This window comes from Leptonychotes weddellii, chromosome 3 (assembly GCF_054177405.1).
Source record: "Leptonychotes weddellii isolate Sample4059 chromosome 3, ASM5417740v2, whole genome shotgun sequence".
In the NCBI taxonomy this organism is placed as follows: domain Eukaryota; kingdom Metazoa; phylum Chordata; class Mammalia; order Carnivora; family Phocidae; genus Leptonychotes; species Leptonychotes weddellii.
In genome coordinates this window covers 545,021-563,195 of record NC_138371.1, presented here as the reverse complement: position 1 = coordinate 563,195, position 18,175 = coordinate 545,021, and the positions used below count along the sequence as shown (strand labels likewise).

The 18,175-nt window shown below is 52.3% G+C and overlaps 2 protein-coding genes across 3 annotated transcripts; one reads left to right on the top strand and one right to left on the bottom strand.

The window, feature by feature from the left end:
• Nucleotides 1–180: 180 nt before the first annotated feature.
• Nucleotides 181–12,865, top strand: SNED1 (sushi, nidogen and EGF like domains 1). The gene is made up of 5 exons (XM_081813231.1): nt 181–1,654; nt 2,279–2,366; nt 6,480–6,563; nt 7,439–7,482; nt 9,238–12,865. The coding sequence occupies exons 1-4, from the start codon at nt 1,474–1,476 to the stop codon at nt 7,473–7,475; spliced, it is 390 nt and encodes a 129-aa protein (XP_081669357.1). The 5' UTR covers nt 181–1,473; the 3' UTR covers nt 7,476–7,482; nt 9,238–12,865.
• On the bottom strand, nt 11,243–17,525 carry MTERF4 (mitochondrial transcription termination factor 4). Of its 2 annotated transcripts, none has more exons than XM_031020108.1 (4): nt 17,449–17,525; nt 16,108–16,603; nt 14,305–14,489; nt 11,243–12,131 (listed from the first exon to the last, which is right to left on the bottom strand). In XM_031020108.1, exons 1-4 carry the CDS (start codon nt 17,467–17,469, stop codon nt 11,811–11,813), a joined length of 1,023 nt encoding a protein of 340 aa, XP_030875968.1. In that variant the 5' UTR covers nt 17,470–17,525; the 3' UTR covers nt 11,243–11,810. The 2 variants fall into 2 exon arrangements, with proteins under 2 accessions (XP_030875968.1, XP_006749058.2); XM_006748995.3 differs by lacking the exon at nt 11,243–12,131 and adding an exon at nt 13,198–13,648.
• Between the last annotated feature and the right edge of the window lie 650 nt (nt 17,526–18,175).

The window sequence follows — 18,175 nt, the reverse complement described above, 5'->3', positions numbered from 1 at the left end:
AGAGAGAGAGCACAAGTAGGCAGAGCGGCAGGAAGAGGGAGAGGGAGAAGCAGGCCCTCGCCGAGCAGGGAGCCCGACACAGGGCTCGATCCCAGGACCCTGGGATCACGACCCGAGCTGAAGGCAGCCACCCTACCGACTCAGCCACCCAGGCGCCCCTCCCTTAACTATTGATATAAGCCCACAATTTGTTTATTTTTATTTTTAAATCTAAGTTCCTAGTTCTGTCTACTGAAAAGGCCTCAAGCACTGACACCCCAGGAGCAGTGAACACCTTGGCCACCCAGACTGTGGGCTCTAGGTGCCCAATAAAAGGAACCAGAGGTCTTTGAGAAGTGGCTGATTCCAAGCCTGAAGAAGAATACGGACAAAATATGCCCAGGATGTACTTGTAAAACAAGTAAACTTTTCAAAAACAACTGGGATTGTGTCTAAAGGGCACAGGAGTCAACCTGGAAGGCTCCCACAGGCTGAAGATGGATAATTGGGGCATCAAAAAAAAGACTAATGGCAGCAGCAGACTGACCCTCTTCAAATACATAAGAATCTATGAGTTCATGATGACGCTGAAAGAGAGCACAGTGTGCTGGTCCCTAGAGCTGGCTGGGGACCAATGCTTACTTTGCAAGTGTACAAATCAAGGACAGGAATGAAGCATTTGTCTGGCCTTGCCTGGATGGACTATAATTCAGGGTGACCAGGTGGTGGGCAAGGGAAAACAGGTCTTCATAGAAGACTTTCTGGCTAGAGAGACAGAAGAGTGACAGGCTGGGTTAGATGCAGCCCTCGTGAGATGATGGATCTGCGACCTAGACTCAAGACCTCCATGGCCACTCAAGCTGTCTGGTGCAGAGCCTATCAGAATTTTCTCCTGGATTAATCAGGCTGCCAATGCTGAACCCGTGATCAGTCCTCACATCACTAAAGCTGGAACTAGAGACCTGTCACGCCTCCTGGAGTGGGTGAAGGGTGAAGCAGTCCTGCAAAGACCGCTTGAACCTGAATCCTATCAAGCTCCTCTCTGATTATCGGTTTACAGGAAATGTGGCGATGGGGGATGAGTTAATGCTACAAGAAAGCATAAAGTAAAATCCAGGAGGGGCATTCTACAGGACAAATGACCTGGTTTCTCTAATAAATGCAGAGGGGGGGAAAAATAAACGCAGAGGGAAGGAAGATAAAAAGTTACAGATTAAAAGAGAGACACATCGAACGACGGCAGTGTGTCCTTATGAATCCTAATGAGATCAGACCAGCTGGAAATGAGGTTTTAAGATGAATGGGGCAACCCGAAACAGGATTGCAAATTCTTAGGGTACTAAGAAGCCACTGCTGATTTCCCAATAATAGCGTTGTGCTTATATAAAAGTTTGTAAAGTCCGTACGTATGAGACACTTGCTGTATTTAAAGGTGAAATGGTTTCTGTGAACTGCTTTGAAATTCTTTAACAAGAGAAAGAGGGGCACAGAGAAATGGGAATGTTGACAGGCCTTCTTCTGGGGTCCTGGCAACTAATTGTTCATGGCCTGTCCGCAGACACCCCTGGGAACTGTTCAGAAAACCCCTGTCAGAACGGAGGCACCTGCGTGCCAGGTGTGGACACCCACAGCTGTGACTGCAACCCGGGATTCAAAGGCAGACGCTGTGAGCTCGGTAAGTCGGGGACCACTCCCTCCCGTAGGGACCATCAGGGCCCATGCTTCAAGACACTTGTCACAGCAGGCTATTCTGGGCCCACTGGGCCCAAGGTGGGTTTGCCACAAGGACCTCAAACCTCGAGGTGCCAGGACAGGGACCCAGCCTCAGTGCCCGAGACTTCCGAGTGCCCACGTAGGTATACTGAGAGGCAGGGAGCCACTCAGCCTCTCACTGCCCCAAAGCGCCAGGGTGAACGGTGCTGCCCAGACAAGTGGGGGGGGGGTTCTGGGGGCAGCCAGAAAGCAAAGGACATGGAGCGCCCCATAGCCAGAGGTGGGTGCAGGGGACTCTTTGGTTTAGGGGCCAGACGTGGTGGTAAGAGGGAAAAGAGCCACAGGCCTCCCTCCCTAAGAAGAATGTGGGACTGAAGATGGGAGGTGGGTGGACAGGAGCCCCCACCCCAGCTGCACCATCCCGAGGCCTGTCAGAGACTCCCGCCAGCCCTAAGGGAAAGCAGACTGGGGGCTTCCGGGACTCAAGCAGCCCCCGAGGTTGCAGGAAGGGCGCCCTCCCAGGGTGCAGGAAGAGCGCTTCCTCAGCATGGCGCCCCTGTAAGCCCCTTTTCCTTTGTGCCGGCAGCCTGTAAAAAGGTGCCCCAGCCCTGCACTCGGCTCTTCTCAGAGACAAAGGCCGTGCCGGTCTGGGAAGGAGGCGCCTGTCACCATATGTAAGTTTCTTTCCTGCTTTCACATTTGTGGAAAGTTCCTGACTTCCAGAAGTGCCTTCACAAAGTCCAGCTCACCCACCCTCATAAGCCCTGAGGAGCTCTAGGGGTCAGGGTCGCACAGGGGCTTGCACCCATTCCCTCCACGTGGCGAATCCGGAAGCTGAGGCACTGAGCTTGTGCAGGGAACGCCAGCCTCCGGCTCCTGAGCCCTGGGGCCTGCCTTTCCCACGAGTGGCATCAGTCCCTCGCCACTGGAGGGCAAGGCCATGGGAACATCGATGCCAGGAAATGACGTTCCTGTCCTCTCTGCCTCAGAGCCCCCTGGAAAGATCAACAGCAGCACGGGGGAACTCAAGTCTCCACCCTGCCGTGAAGTCATGACATTCGTGCCTCAGTTTCCCCATCTGTAAAATGGGCTGTAGAGGGAGAGCTTGCCTGGCTCACCTCATAGGACCTTTCTTGCTAACACTCTGTGACTCTGTGGTTCACACGTACAATCTATTCAGTCAACAAATTCTCACAGGCATCTACTGTGCCAGGCACAGCTCTGGACACTCAGCAAACGCCAGTGAACAGAACCGGCCAAAGCCCTGCCCTCGCGATCCGCACATTCCAGACGAGGGAGGCCGTACACAAGGAGCAGGAGGATGTTATGTAGTGTTCTAGAAGGCGGTCAGGGCTGGGGAAAAGGAAGAGATGAATAGGTGGGCCCAGGACAGCCAGGGTTGGGGACAGGCAGGGGCCGGCTGCAGCATTAAACAGGGTGTCAGGGGAAGCCCCACGGAAACATGACATTGAACAGACATGGAGGGGGTGAGGGATATCTGAGGGAAGAACATCCCAGAAAGTCAAATTATCAGTTGCCAAGGCCCGAAATCAGAAGCATGTCTGCTTGTCTGAGGAGCAGGTTGGGGCTGGAGGGGAGAAAGGGGGGGGCGGTGGTCAGGCAGGGCAGGGGGAATCCAGCAGGGCTTTGGAGGCCCTTGGAAGGACTCTGGCATGTGTTCTTTTGAAATGGGGAGCTGCTGAGGATGCCAAGCCGAGGAGTGAGCTGTTCGATTACGTGTCTGAAGGTCACTCTGGGTGGGATGCAGGAAAGCCAGGCAGAAGGCTTGATCTGAACTTGGACATGAAGCCAGACTTACCCCAGAGCAGGAAAACTCAGGGCATCCTGATCTGCACTGGGCCCTGAGGATCCATGTGTACAGACCATCTGATTTTGGGGTCTGTGGAATGGCAGCCCTAATCCACAGTGCCCCGCCCCCTTGTTCCAACTGTACCAGTGACCCCAGTACCTGCTAGTGACCTGCTAGGACCACCAAGTACCTGAAGACAAGAGCCCCGGACCTGTCAACAGCTTCCCATACTTTTCACTCTAACCCATATGCGTCTGAACGTCAGGTTCTTGTATTCGGCTTTACATCTGACATCTCCGGTTTTTACTGGAGTGTCTGTATCATTTACATGTTACTGTAATGACCGATGTGATTGGGTTTAAATGCACCATGTTGCTGTGTGCTTTCTATGTGTCCCATCTGATCATTTTTCCTTTTTTTCTCTTTTCCTGCCTACTTTGGGATTAATTAGGCTTCTAACTTGCCAGCACTGTTGGTTCACTGGTTATACCTGTCTGGTCTAACCCTCTAGTGGCTGCTGTGGGTTGCAATATGCCCCTGCAACACCCCCATATCCGCTGGCTGTGCTCTCCCACCTCAGTGTCCCAGAAGGGTCCCTGCAGCAGCAGGCTCCATTTCCCCTCACGCTCCCAGCTCTCCAAGCTGGACGCGCTGCTTGCACGTAGTCCGTGACCCACACAGTATGGTATGTTTGACCCCAAAGACAACTATCCTTGTAAAAACTGCTGAGAGTAGAACGTCTTTTGTTCTTCCTCCTGTGTTTGCCATTCCCAGTACCTGGATTCCTTTAGAGACCTGAGATGCCCTCGGGTACCACTGGCCTTTGCCCCCAGAACTCACTGTAACATTTCGTGTAGTACAGATCTGCCGGTGATGAATCCTCTCTGCTTTGGTCTGTCTGTAAAGGGTTCTATTTCACCTTCATTTTTGGAGGATCTGTTTGCTGAATATAGAATTCCTGCCTGACAACTGTGTTTTTCCCCTCGGCGCTCGAGAGCGGCCATTTCCGGTCTTCTGACTTGGCAGGGCTGTGCTCATTCTCACCCACGAGTGTGCGCCTGGCCCCGTGACTGCCCTTCCATCCCCTCTTTACTACCGTTATTGGGAAACTAATTGTGGTGTGCTGTGCCGTGGCCATGTGTGTGTGTGTCTGCTCACAAGAGCTTGCTAAGCTTCTATCTCTGGGGTCTTGGCTTTCACCAAACCTGGAAAATTGGGGCCATTAGTTCTTCAGGTATTTTTCCCGTCCGTCTGTTTCTCTCCTCTCCTACGACTCCCGTCACACAGGTGTCAGACTGACGCCGTCCTTCTCTCTACTTCGCTGGGCCTCTGCGTTCCATGGTCTGTCCTCGGCACTGTCGTTAGAACCTGCCACTCATCCCATTCAGCGAGACCTTCACTTCACACTCTGGTTCCTCTCAGCTCTAGAAATCCCACCTAGTCCTTTCTTGGATCCTCTGTTTCTCTTCTCATCACTGAACAGGTGGGAGCAAATTTGTAGCACATGTTTTAAGGGTCTTGTCTGCTGTTCCCGCCATTGCTCTCACCTCTGGGTGTCTTTCTATTCAATTATTGTTTGCTGCTTATGGGTCACATTTTCTTGATGCTTTGTATGAGCCTTTGAATATCTTGTCATTTTTTTGTTGGATGCTGGACATTTTAACCTTTGGGTCCTGAATGCTAAATTTTGTATTTCCCAGAATATTTAGTTTTGTCTACAAGGCGGTTAATTTTAGTCTGATCCTTTGGAAGCCTCTTTTAGGGTGGTTTAACCTTTATTCTGGGTTAATTTTGCCCCACTTCTAAGCCATGGCCTTCCTGGAGTTTCTGTCTTACGAATGGACTGCAGCAGCTCTGCTGTTCAGCATCTCGGTAGTTCTCCTTGCCCAGCCTCACAGGGTTCTACCTATGCGCGCACAGCTTCATCTTCAGGGGAATCCCTGTCCCGGCCTCAGGACATAGCTCCCTCCTCTCCAGTGCCCCACAGACTCCAGCTGCCTCTGCCTCCTCCATGCAGTGTGACCCCAGCTTGGCTTCTACCCCACCCCCTCCGCCCACCACCACCCTGCAATGTAATCCAAAAAGTGCTCCTGGACCGAATTCTAGGGAGATCACAGAGCTCATTTCATGTTTCCTTTCTCTCAAGAATCACAGTCTTGCACTGCTTTCTAACATCTGAAAAGAACTGCTTTTCATATTTTGTCCAATTCTCTGGTTGTTCATATTGGGGGTTAATTCCAGATCCTGTTACTCCCTGATGGCCAAAAGTGGAAGTCTCACCAAAGGCCTTAAATCCCAAGGGCTCTCCCACACTGAGGATGAGTTGGAGCTTTGCCCATCAAACTCCCTGGATCTCTCTTTTCAACAGCTCTGACATTTGAGAGCTTTAACAAGAACAAAAACACTTTCCTATTCCATTACCATCTACAAATTTGTGAGAGAGGTAGTATGAGTAACTACCATTGCACACAAAACTGAGGTCTAAGCTCCAGAGACATGCTCAAAGTGGACTAGTTAATAAATGGGAGGCAGGACTAGAAGTCGACACTGCCCACGTTGAACACCTGCATCTCCAGGGCTCTCAAACTTCTCCAAGAACTACCCACAGGACCCAGGAGTGGGCTGGTACTGACTCAAGTCCAGCACCGAATGGACTGCCTCAAGCAGAACACGTCCTTGGAATTTCTTATTCTCTCTCTTAATATCACAATATTTTGTCCACACTCCTCAAAATGTACACTTAGAATGGATGTATCTTATGTAAACCATACCTTAGTGAAGTTATTTTTTTTTTAATTATAGGACTTTTATGTTGGACGTTTTAACACGTCCCTATGAGGTAAAGTTTTATTAAGAAAACAGTGGTCTTTCCCTCAAACACCCGCACAGTGACCTGTGGGCGAGCGCAGCCTAGCCGAAGCAGCTGGGCAACATTCTGCTCTAGGTTCTGGCTTTACACCACTTTCTTGCGACACAGGTACAAGAGAGTCTACAGAGTGCACCAGGACATCTGCTTCAAAGAGAGCTGTGAAAGCACAAGCATCAAGAACACCCCAAACAGGTGCCATCTCAGGGAGGAGGCCCGCACTGTGTCCCGCCTGTAGTTCACAGGGTAACGGGGCAAGCGTGGCCCCGGGGACTGAACACTGGGGGGTGCCACAGTCCTGTGGGCCAAGCCAGGCTGTCTTGTCTAAACATGTAGCCCCGCACAACAGGGCTCCACTCAGAAACTGTGTGCACATACGTGTAGATATGAACACGTATAGATCAGTATAGCTGGGCATGGTGGGTGCTGAGGGAGATCACACAGTGGGAGCTGGGAAGCAATCACATGGTGGGTGCTGGGGGCAGATCACACACTGTGGGTGCTGGGGGGTCACACGGTGGGTGCTGGGGGAGATCACACGGTGGGTGCTGGGGATCACTCCGGTACTAGAATTGGGAAGCATGGAACATTACTGACAGACGCAAGTATGTAACTATAAATATAGTAAATCTCTACTTTTTATTCACTCACAGCCAGGTTCTTTCTCCAAAGGGCTCAAGAGAGTCACAGGAATTACATAATGTGCTGCATGAATGCGTTAGGTGCCTTCCCAACAGCAGAGCCCTCACCCCAGCCACTCTGCAGACCCATCAGTGGCCACACCCCCTAGGGCTTGCATTACTGAGTGTCAGGGAATGCAGTTCAACACCTGCCTGACCAAGCACTGTACCTGTCTCCTCCACTCTCCTTCTTCTACACCCTGCTTCCCTCCCCATGACTCACAGCCAGCCAAGGGGGTGTACACAGACTAAAATGCTAATCTCTGCATCACTGTCTCACTGACGGTGCTCCCCAAAATGGAATACGTATGAGGCAAAGACAGGACGCCAGCAGGCAGCCTGGGTTCCAGGTACACCTTCTTTTTCATAAACCACCTTTCTCTATTTCAGGAAGCACAGTAACAGTCCAACACTGAAGAAATCTTAGGGAACAGGTACGTTCCCCACCATGGCTGGCAGAGCTGCAGGAAAGCCAGAGCGGCTGTGCCAGCATGTGGCCCCTGGGAGAGCTGCTGTCTACTTGGGGAGCTCAGCTGCGCCCTCTTTATTACAAAGTCCCAGGCCCGGAGTTTCAGAATTCCCTGAGGGGGTTAAAATGGGAGAGAAAAAAATACCTAAGGCTCCCAACAGACATAAACCAGGTACACATGCATCTCCAGGTGGAAATGAGGCTGTCTGGGGGTGAGGACGAATCCCACTCACCTCAAGCAAACGGAGAAACCCCTTTCCCGTCAGCAGCAACGGCTGGGGGTGAGGGCAGGGCTGAGCACTCAGGGAGGTGGGACCGAGAAGGGCTGCTGGAAGGGGTGGCAGCAGGGGAGGAGTGGGGAGGAGAGGACGTTGGGAGGGGCCCAGGATGCCCATATGTAGGAGTGCAGGGGTTCAAGGGAGGGCCTCCCAGACCCTGAGAACTGCAACCTATTGAAAGAAAAACTGGGCTGTAGGGCCTTGATCACATAACTTTGGGGAAATCCTGAAGACTCTCCCACTGGGGAATTCCCAGTGGACACAGGAATCCTAAGCATTCGGAATCCTAGAATCCTAACTCTATTCCTGCTTAACCTGGCATTTCCCAAAGTCTTCTGGCAACTCAACACCATCCAACCCTTACTCCCCCCACCCCCCCCAATAAACTCTGTCAAAGTCTTCATTACAGTCAGGGAGATACTGGGTTGAACCATGGCGATCCATCTACAACCCGTACTCAGTCTCACACTGAGTGCAGCTTCTTGTCGACAAGATGTCACCGGGAACGAAGCAGGAATTCGGCTGGCCTAGGGCAGCTTACTCCTATCACTCCATAAATGAGCCTCAAAGTCCATGTTCCTGGTGTTGAGAGGACAGTGAGGCACCCTGGGGAACAAGCAGCTTCGGGAATAGGCTACACTGTCTCATGGGGCTGAGAAAATGAAAGAGAAATGTTACTCAGAACCTTTACAAACAAGCCGAAGCAGAAGAGCTTCACAGGTGTAGGTTGACACCACAGGAAGAACGTCCGCACCAGCCAAGCCAGGAAGGCCAAGGCTGGGATCCGTGGGGCGTGGCCTGGCCAGCCATCCCCGGGCAGCCTTTTCCAGAAGCCTCTGCGTTCAGCCCATCTCCTCACAAGCATTACTTCCCCTCGCACCTCATGCTCCCAAGACACACAAATCCAAAACATGCTCCACAGCTCATAAACAATTCACTACTAGGATTAAGAACCCACAAACATAATCTGGGTTTGAAATATTTACATTACACTAAGTCACCTGAAACAGCAATACCTTTTCTTTTAAACTCAGCAAATCCATTTCTATAAAAACAAATTAGAAACCCTCAACTATCAAATCATCAAATACTAGCTTTTAGAATACCCATTCTTGAAACAATGGAGAAAACGCAAATAAACCGGAATTCATTTCAACCCAGAGCAACAGGGGGCAGCCCAGGTCTTCAGAGGAAGGACCCAAGGGCATGGCCAAATGGAGGGGAGCAGCCTGCAGCTTTCAGCTCTAACAGCTGCAATGCTCCCGAACGTCCCTGGCGCTGGAGAGCTCTCAGCACACCTCCCTCCCGTCCACGGCCATGTTAGAGGCAGGAACACAGGGTCCTCTGGGGGCAGGGACCGAGGGCTAAGAGAAACATGAAGCTGCATTTTAAAGAGGAATGGGTGTCATTCTCCTCATGCCCCATTCTCTTTTCTCTTCAAGGGATTCAGGACGTTCTTGTTACACTCCATCAACCTCTCACGAGCTCCTAAAGCCCAGGAAGGCAGGGTCCAAAATTGGATTGAAAGGACACCCTGAAAGACCAGGTCCTGGCTCGAATCCGTCCCCTCTGCGGCTTCCCTTCTCCAGCCTCTAGAAGACAGAAGGCCAGGCCGGGCAGGCTCCAGCCCACCTCCCCTCCGGGCTGCGCCAGGGAGACCCTCTGGGCCAAATCACCTCCCAGTCCTGCGATGCATGGGACAGTCTGCGCTGTAGCCCTGGCTACTGTCTCCTACGGGGACAGCCTGTGCCGCGGCTGGGGAGCAACCATGGCGTGCGCCTGGGCCCTGGATGAGCAAGGCTGCCAGCCAGCAAGGCTCCTGCAATATCCGGGAACCAGTTCTCAGATTCCAAAGTTGGAGGGCAATTTTCCCCCTGAGACCTAACAGTCAAACTGAGGAGGAACTGCTCTCCGGCTTCCACTGCGGAGACAGCAGTGCCTGGAAGCGTCCGGGGTGAGGCCAGACGGAAAGGGAAGCTGAGTTCTAGGCGCCCCGCCCTGCTCTCCTCCAGCAAATTCTTTGGGCTGATATGTGGCAGGCTAGCGCCCCATCACATGGACCAGTAGATTATGAAAGAGAAAATGTTCATTCGTACTAAGAGGGAGTTTAGATACTTTCAGTCTTCAACTTCTTCTCAGTGACTATTTTTGGTTTTGTGGACCAACCGGTCTCTGTGGCAACTACTCAGCTCAGTGCTGGTGGCCCAACCGCAGCCACAGACACGTGACCAGAGCACTTACCAAACGAGGGGGCAAGTCCCATGGCCACACTTGGCCAAGCCCTGGTCTATCAAGTCACCCAGGCCTCAGCCTTATGCAGAGAAAGCCACCCCCCCGCCGATGACAAGTCACGCCACGGCACCAAAGAGCCCCGAGCCTCACAGAAGCATGACGCGGCCCCCCAGCACGCACAGAGCCCGAACAGCACGGAGATGGATAACCGGGGCAGACCAGACCCGACCCAGCTCAAGATCCCCTTCAGTCCACAGCTCGAGCAGGACTGTTCTAGGCTGTCGGCTAGCATGGTTTTCCCCACATCTCCCTCTTCAGCAGCAGAAGGCGGCACTGGCTTGCCGAACCGCTTCCGAACCGCTCTGCCTTCTCCCTGCGGAGGCGGCACAAGCCAGGCAAGCCAACCTCACCTCGTGTCAGCGGAGCATCTTAGTAGCTGACCCAAACTGGAACTCAAGCCCCTGCGCGTCTGCCACTGACTCTGTCCCGAGTCAGCACTAAGCCAGAGACGGCTCCTTCTTCTCATCTTTTATAAAAACATAGTTTGAAGAGTTAAGAGTATATTTTAGGCTTTTTATTTTTATTAAAATTTTGTGTGCATATGTCTGTGTATTACACGATTTGTTTTCAGAGAGGAGGAACTGTCATTTCAAGAAGTCTCTACTGTACCCCAGAGCGCCCCCGGCGTCCCAGGCCCACCCGGGGAAGACAGCCGCTCAGTCAGGGGCTCCAGCACTGGGCGAGTCAAGACAGACCCCGGCCATGCACACGTGCTGCTGACTTCTGCGTCGCCAGCACCAGTCACTGTGCGTCTACGTGAGCTACAGCATCGCTAGCGAGTGGCAAGATCAAGTGATATCACTGGAAAAGTAGATGAAACTCTCTACTACGATGTTAATAACCTCAAGCCCCTCAGCCATGAGGCGAACACTAGTGTGTTCCAGTTTTTAACTTAGAAACATTTGTTTCTACAAGAAACAGTCTACTGAATCCTGAGCTTGGTGCTGTGTTGTCTTATGATTAACCCCTCTGGATGTTTTACAAATTAGGTATCTAGTAAAAAGACTTCCTGAGGCAAAGGAATTACAATTCATTCTGGAAACATTCTAAATGAGACACTGCTTTTTTCACACATTTCTTTCATAAAACTCCGGCGTCTTCCTCAAACATACACTCAAACTCCACCCAAAAATATTAATAATAATGTAATCAAAATTCTCAGGTGCATAAAAATTTATTTCTGTAGCGAAATGAAAGGAGCAATCATGAGTTGCCAAGTTAGCCATTCTAATCATGCAAATTTATAATTCTCCTTAGTCCCCCCGACTGGACCCAAGAACCCATCTGAAGTTCCAGGGAAAGTGCCAGTCACCTGGGACGCAAAATGGAAGAGTAAATGAAAGAGTGAAATGCCTTCGTTTTCAATAATTTTGCCCACAGCCAAAAAACCAGTATAGACAAAGCCTTCCTTCCCATTGCATGTGGGCTGACACAGAGGCGGAGGAGGAGACCTGCGCCAACCCCACCGCTCTCCCACCAGCAAATCCAACGGGCACCTCCCTCAGCCGGGACTCCTCCCGCTGGACATCTCACTCCGATGCACAGGAATTCACTGAGCTACTTTTATTTTGCAGAAAATGTCTTTCTCTTTACTGTCATGCTCAAACATGAGCCCAGAGGAAACAAAAGCATCTGCACCTCAGTGCTGAGTCCCCACAGCAAACACAGCTCAAAGCTACCAGCAGCACTTCAGTGCACACGGGAAAGGAACTTAAAAACTCAGCTATTTACTTCCTTTTAAATAAAAGAAACATAACCAATGTAGGCCTGCTTCCAACCTGACGTTCTCGTTCTCGTGAACCGAAGCCTTCGGGCAGTTCCTCAGCCTCCGCACTGGTAACAATTCAGGCTGCATTATTCTGCTTGAGGCCATCCTGTGCACCGCAGGATGGCTCACGGCAGCCCAGCCTCCAGCAGCTGGATCCCCACAGTGCCCTCCCTCGGTCCTAAGAACCAAAAATGTCCTCATATGTTGCTGGATGTTTCCTGGGGTCAAGATCACTCCAGGTGGGAGCTGCTGCCTGACAGGATTCTTCCACGGTCTCTGCGGGAAAAATCAGGCCAAGCAGTTTTACCTAGTTGTTAAAGTGCTGCCAAGACCTGGATTTTGGTTACATCACCAAAAATGCTTTCTGTTTCATTAACCATGTGTCAGCTCCCTCCAAGGAAGGGACACACAGGACGTTCTGGGGTGCCCCAGTACTCCCTCACAGAGCCCACGCCATGAGGGCTGGGCCTCTACCTCAGAGATGACTAATTCAAATCCCACCCCCTGACCCGACTTTTTAAGTCACCCCTCAGGCCGCTGGGTTCCCCGAGGGGACTCCCACCACCACAGTGTCCCGGAAGCCCCCTGAATAACACCAGGCCCCACCCCGCTCACAGACTCTGCGCGAGGGCTCTTCTCTCCTCTGGTCTCAGAAGCCACATCCGTGAGATGCCCCCAGCCCCCTCCTGTTCTGGCACGCTCCAGGGCAGCACCCACTGGCCGCCAGAGACTGCGAGCCCACAGAAGGCCCGCGGGCCAGGAGCTGGTGTGAAAGCCAACTTCCCTTAAAGGTCAGAGCCAGGGCCCATTCCTCACAGAAAGAAAAGTACCCCAACACTCGGCTGGCTTTAAGCAGCTGTGCAAAATGAAACCATCACTAACCACCTTCCTTGACAATGCTGTACACTGAAAGCAATTATGAAGCAGTATTTGTGGACTAAAAACACGAGTGTTTTTGTGGAAAACCTGCTACTTGTTTTCATAAAATAAAGTGCTGTGATGTACTAAAACCTCAGTGCCTGCTCATAATTTTATCTTTATCACTACAAGGAAATGTAAAATGACTCTCGAACCAGAGGAAGGAACCCCATTCCCCACACTGTCATGGAGTTATCACACATCAACAGAGAAAGACCAAAACCAAATGTTGAGGTATTAAGTTCCCTGATTTTAACAGCTCAGAGTCTGTTTTCCATGCAGGAGGGAAGAGGGCCCTCCCCACAGGGACCTGACAACAGATCAAACTAACGCAGCTCCTATTTAGTCTGACCCACCTCTCAGGTGATTTATAATAATGTTTCATCAGAAGACCAGTTTTAGAAGGAAAAATAACCTGAGAAAATCCAAGTGAAGCTCTCAAAAGCTTTGAGAAAATTGTAATATTCTTTGGTATCTTTGGGCTCTTCATTCTGGTCCTTCCGTCACTCCTCCTCCTCCTCATTCTCATCCTCCTCCTCGTCCTCCTCCTCATCCTTGTCCAGACTTAAGCTTTTGTTGTCAGGCATGTGGCTCTCAGACCCCTCTTCCTCCTCCCGAGCAAAGAGCTTCTTGAAAACTTCAAACTCCTCAGCGGAAGAACAGGCTGTCCTGGCCAGAAACTCAGCTTCTGAGACTCTGAGAATGTCCTTAAGTAAAGGATTGGGGACCTGTGTCTGACCCTTCTTATCGGGGGTTTGGTACCGTCCTAGGCGCTCGAGGAACACATGTCTCTGCTTGATCTTGGTCATGGAGTACTGCAGGAAGTCAGTCCGCACCACATCCGCGTGTTTAACCCCCATCCTAAAATAGGCATACTGGAGACACAGACACGGTTAGGGGTCCCGGGCATAGTAACCTACAACCTGTCCTGCCATAGTCTGTAATCAACGCAAGCTGCCCAGAAGCACGCAAAAAGAGCCACCCAACTCACAGTGCCAGGACACTGTGACGCCCAGCATTTGTGTGAGGCCTGACAGTTTTCAAAGCATTTTCAAGTTCATGTTGAGAAAAATTTAGCAGAAAATAAAGGGGCAAGAGGGATGTGAGTGTGGAAAAGAATAGGCAACAAATTCAGCAAACATCTAGCAATTTGACCTAAGTTGTCATAATTGTTACCCAAAAGTTAGGACAATTGTCACAACTATGTTTCCAAAATCAATATGCAGAACACGTTCTAAAGAAAGGATTTAGCTCTTTTTAAATTAGCTATTTCAAGCAGAGGCCCCATTTGGACCCCAGGAATGGGACTGGGTCATTCATTATTAACAGCAGAAAACTTGCAGGATAGGCTTTCTGTAAAGAAGTGAAAGACCAGAGCCAGATTCTCTCTGGCTGGTGTGTGCAAAGAGGATCTAAGCCTTTCACCTCGTCCACTCGCCCTCAGGGTGCCTGTGGCTTCTCAGCCACGGAGCTGACCTTCACTACAAAGAACGTGTTGTTACTTCCCAAATCCCCTACCAGTCATCCTCACCTGGAATTTGTATTCCAGTTCACCGGGGTCCTCCTGAAGAACATAGGGGCATCTGTGCAAAATCCTGGTCACCTGTTGTACCGTGAAAAGACATTTCTCCTTGAGAACACCAACAATGCTGTCAATGTCCCTCTGATGCATGGTGAGGATTTGAGGGCAACAGAGAAGCACCGTCTTTAGTTTCCCTGCAGAACATAAGAAAAGGCAAGTACACAATTTCAGGACATTCCAGAAAGCCAAGGGGCTTGGCACACCCACGCCAGCATTGAATAAATGAACGAGGATGCGCTCCTCCACGTGAGGGGCAGCTTCCGATGCCTGCCCAGGGGCACGTGGCAGTGGGAGGGGCCAGAATGACTATCTCCTCTCTGACCCCCTCCCTGGTATAAAAAGGAGGCCTCTTGCTGGCCTGCCAGCTGAACAGCATAAACCTCATATTCTAGGCTTCCTCCTCTTGCCCTCTTCATCTAAAGAATCTCTCAGGGGATCTACTGGAAAGATCAGACAGTAGGACGAGACCCTAGCTTCCCCCATACTGGGGCTGTGGGCTGACATTTCCTCCCACAATAAAATAGTCATTGAAGCATCCACAACCAACCTTCCTAAGATCTGGGAGCCTGAACTCCATGAAAAGGAGTTCCATGATAATAATTATTAATAGAATAATGACGAGAATACTCATGATGCACAGCCACAGACAATGATGTCCTAGTTAGTGGGGTGACCGTATCTTTTACCCACATTAGGGCAATACTGAGCTAAAGAGGCCCTATTAACAAATGCATTAGGGTAACTGAAACTACTGAAGGGAAATTGGGGCCTATGGTCTTCCCATGGATAGCTGGGCAAAATTCAGTACCTGGAAACTTAAAATCATTTATTTAAACTGGTATTAACATACACACACACACACACAACTGGTATTAACAATCTTCCTAACAGTTGAGCTACTCACTGTCTTACTAAAATGTGTCTAGAATGACTTCCAGGAGTTTAGACTTTCCCTCTGCAGCAGAAGGCTTTGCTCAGCCTCGTAACATATGATCATAGCATATAAAGTATTAAGTTTAGCCTTTTAGATTATACTGCAACAGGTCATCTGTCAAGAGAAACACAGAAGGCTAACTTCTTCCTTATCTTCTGGAGAAGAAGGCCCACAGAGAGCCTCTGAAATTGATCCCCAAACAACAATATCTCCCCCTTAACAATATCTTACCAGTAAGAGTCAAAAAGGAAAAAAAAAAAAAAAATAGTGGCCCTCCTGTGGTCAACGTGCATAAGGATCCCTGGGACTCTCACCTGAAGGCCCACCCAGGGATCCAACGAAATCCTAGAATCCTTGAGATGTGGATCCTGTTGGGGGGAACAGTCTTCCCCGTTTTCTAGGAGTCTGGGACCATCTCGGGTTCCACTGGAACCCACGTCTTTACAAGGGACTCTGTAGTAAGCCTTTGGCTTTATGTCGTACGGACAACACCAAGCTAAGGTAAACGACAGAGACCGCGTAGGTACTCGAATGTTACTACCATACACTGACCTCTATCTGCTGAGCACGAGCACATACCACGTGCTCACCACCCAGTGTTCCAGACGCTAGAGCCCCCAGAGTGAGCAAACCAGACAAATCTCCCCTTCCCTCCTGCAGCGCCATCAGCAGACGTCACTGCTTCTCACCTCCAAGCCAAACCACAGTTACTGTCAAGAACTTTCCCCACAAGCCTCCCCTAGCCCACCCCACCTGGGCTACTCGCCCCCCAACCCCGACTCCTCAGCGCTGGACACAAAATCAGGGCCTTCTTGTACCTTCTCCAAGACCGAGCTTTCGCAGGTAACTGGAGCGCTTCCTCACGTGCATTACAGGCAGTTTCAACAACTGAGGACTTTTCTTCAAGGCCACGTACACAGGCTCTGGGTTCAAACCCAAGAGTATTAATTCTGAAATGATGTCCAACAACTGTTGAGGGTGCGTACTTGGCCACAGACGGAGCAATTCGTTAATGTGGACATCACTGAAACCCATGTCCAGAAGAGAACTGATGACCTTCTCTTGCTCCAGGAACCCTGGAGCCACAGGAGTCCTCTGCTTCCCCTGGGGGCACCGAGTGAGACTCGTCCTGCACTCTGGTTCCTGCATGTACTTTCTGGATTCCACACGGGATAACTTCTCGAGGCCCCCTCCATTGGAGGCTGTGGTCAGTTTACACAACAAAGATGCAGACGTCCTTTTCTGTCCTCCGCGAGGGGTCTGCCTAGCAATGCGGGCCCAGGTGAGGGGGACCAGGCGGTGCCAGTCGAAGACCTATGAGACACAGCACCAAAAGGGGATCAGCTCCTCACCACTCCAGTGTAGAGGACACCACGGAATTCTGGAGCCCGGAACCAGGTTATCTCGTGTCTTGGTCCCACATAAGCATAGCAGGCTTTTGTAACAACCTGCAAACGCCGATCGGAGCGGGAAAAGCCTGCAGAGAAGGCAGTTTGCATACAGAGAGCAGAGCATCGCAAGAGCCAAGCAAGCCTCTGCCGGCTCTCGCTGCCCTAACGCAGGGGACAGGGCAGGGGACAGGGCGGGGGGGGGGGGGCGGAGAGAACCATTCCAAGGCCGGCCCGTAACGTGGGGTCTTTTTCCCCTACCCTCTAAGGGGCAGTGCCGGGGGGCTGCAAACTGAACTGAAAACGGATGCGCTGGAGACAGACACCAAGGTGTACTCGTGTGCACGTGACGGCTCCCTAAACGGTAAAGTCCGGCCCAGCCCGCGGGAGCCGGAGGCCCTCGCCGGAGGAGCGCGTTCACGCCGTAACGTGCTTCACACCGACGCGAGCGCCGTCCCTCCGCGGCCGGACAACCACGCGGAGAGAACAGCCGGCGGCCGCGCTCCCGGAAGCCTGCTTTTTTCCCGAGATCGGGGATCTCCGAGAAGCCCTCCTTCTCCGTCGCCAGCGGACAGTAAGCTCCGGGCCAACCGCGGGGGCGCCCGCTGGTTCCCACCCGGGAGCCCGGGGCCTCGCGCGAGTCCGCACACTGCTCAGCCTACTTCGCCCGCCCGCTCCCGCCCTGGCGGCGCCCCCGCCGCTCCCTCCGGCCGGCCGCCGGGAAGGCTCCGCTCGCGAGGAGAAAACACCCGGCACCGAGCGCCGCCTCACCTGCCGGCCGAGCGCCGCCATTGCGAGGCGGCGGCGACGGCGATCCTGGCGCCGGAAGTGGACCCTCGCCGTCCGCACTTCCGCCCTCCCCCTGGCAACCGCGAGAGCGCGGGAGGCGCGTTCCGCCGCGGCTCGTCCCGGCTGCGGGGGACGCGGCCGGAGCCCCGGGACCGCGGGCCTGCGCCTCGGGCAGGTGCCGCCCGGCCTTCCCGCTCTCCAGCGGCTCTCGGCCAGCGCAGCAGGTGCACAGCCCCTTCCCATGCATCCGCTCCCACCGCTGCCGGCGGCCTGGCCGGCCCCGAGACGGGCGCGGGGGCCCTCCCGACTCGCGGGCTGCCGCCCCCTGGCGGAGGCGCCGGTAGTGCGCCGGCCTCGGCCCCGCACCCGGACTCGAGTCTGAAACCTGCAGAGTGTACCTGCCCCGCCGCCCGCCCCCCGCCCCGGGGCTGGGCGCCGTGTCCAAGAAAAGGTCGGTTGTGTTCGCCGTTTTTCACTCGACTCAAAATAATGCTTTTACACTCGAAGCCTGAGAAGATCCTTGTGCGCCACCCCGACTCCCTGGAAGGAACCGGTCAATGAGCGTAATCTAGCTCTAGGGGTGAAGTCACGGCTGCGATGCAGGGGTTAACTCTAAAAGCCAGCAGCATCTTCAGCGCTCTGGAATCACACTGGGAACGTGGAGACTCCTACCTGCAGTCTTTCCGCAAAGAGCACTCTCAAAGCATCA

Bases quoted from the DNA above. Each gene is read 5' to 3' on its own strand.
- SNED1 (XM_081813231.1), top strand. From the start codon at position 1,474: ATGGGAATGTTGACAGGCCTTCTTCTGGGGTCCTGGCAACTAATTGTT. The intron at 1,655-2,278 runs GTAAGTCGGGGA...TTGTGCCGGCAG, and splicing joins AGGCAGACGCTGTGAGCTCG to CCTGTAAAAAGGTGCCCCAG. The intron at 2,367-6,479 runs GTAAGTTTCTTT...CTTGCGACACAG, and splicing joins GGAGGCGCCTGTCACCATAT to GTACAAGAGAGTCTACAGAG.
- MTERF4 (XM_006748995.3), bottom strand. From the start codon at position 17,469: ATGGCGGCGCTCGGCCGGCAG. The intron at 16,604-17,448 runs GTGAGGCGGCGC...TGTGTCTCATAG, and splicing joins TGGCGGCGCTCGGCCGGCAG to GTCTTCGACTGGCACCGCCT. The intron at 14,490-16,107 runs GTACAAGAAGGC...TATGTTCTGCAG, and splicing joins AAAGCTCGGTCTTGGAGAAG to GGAAACTAAAGACGGTGCTT.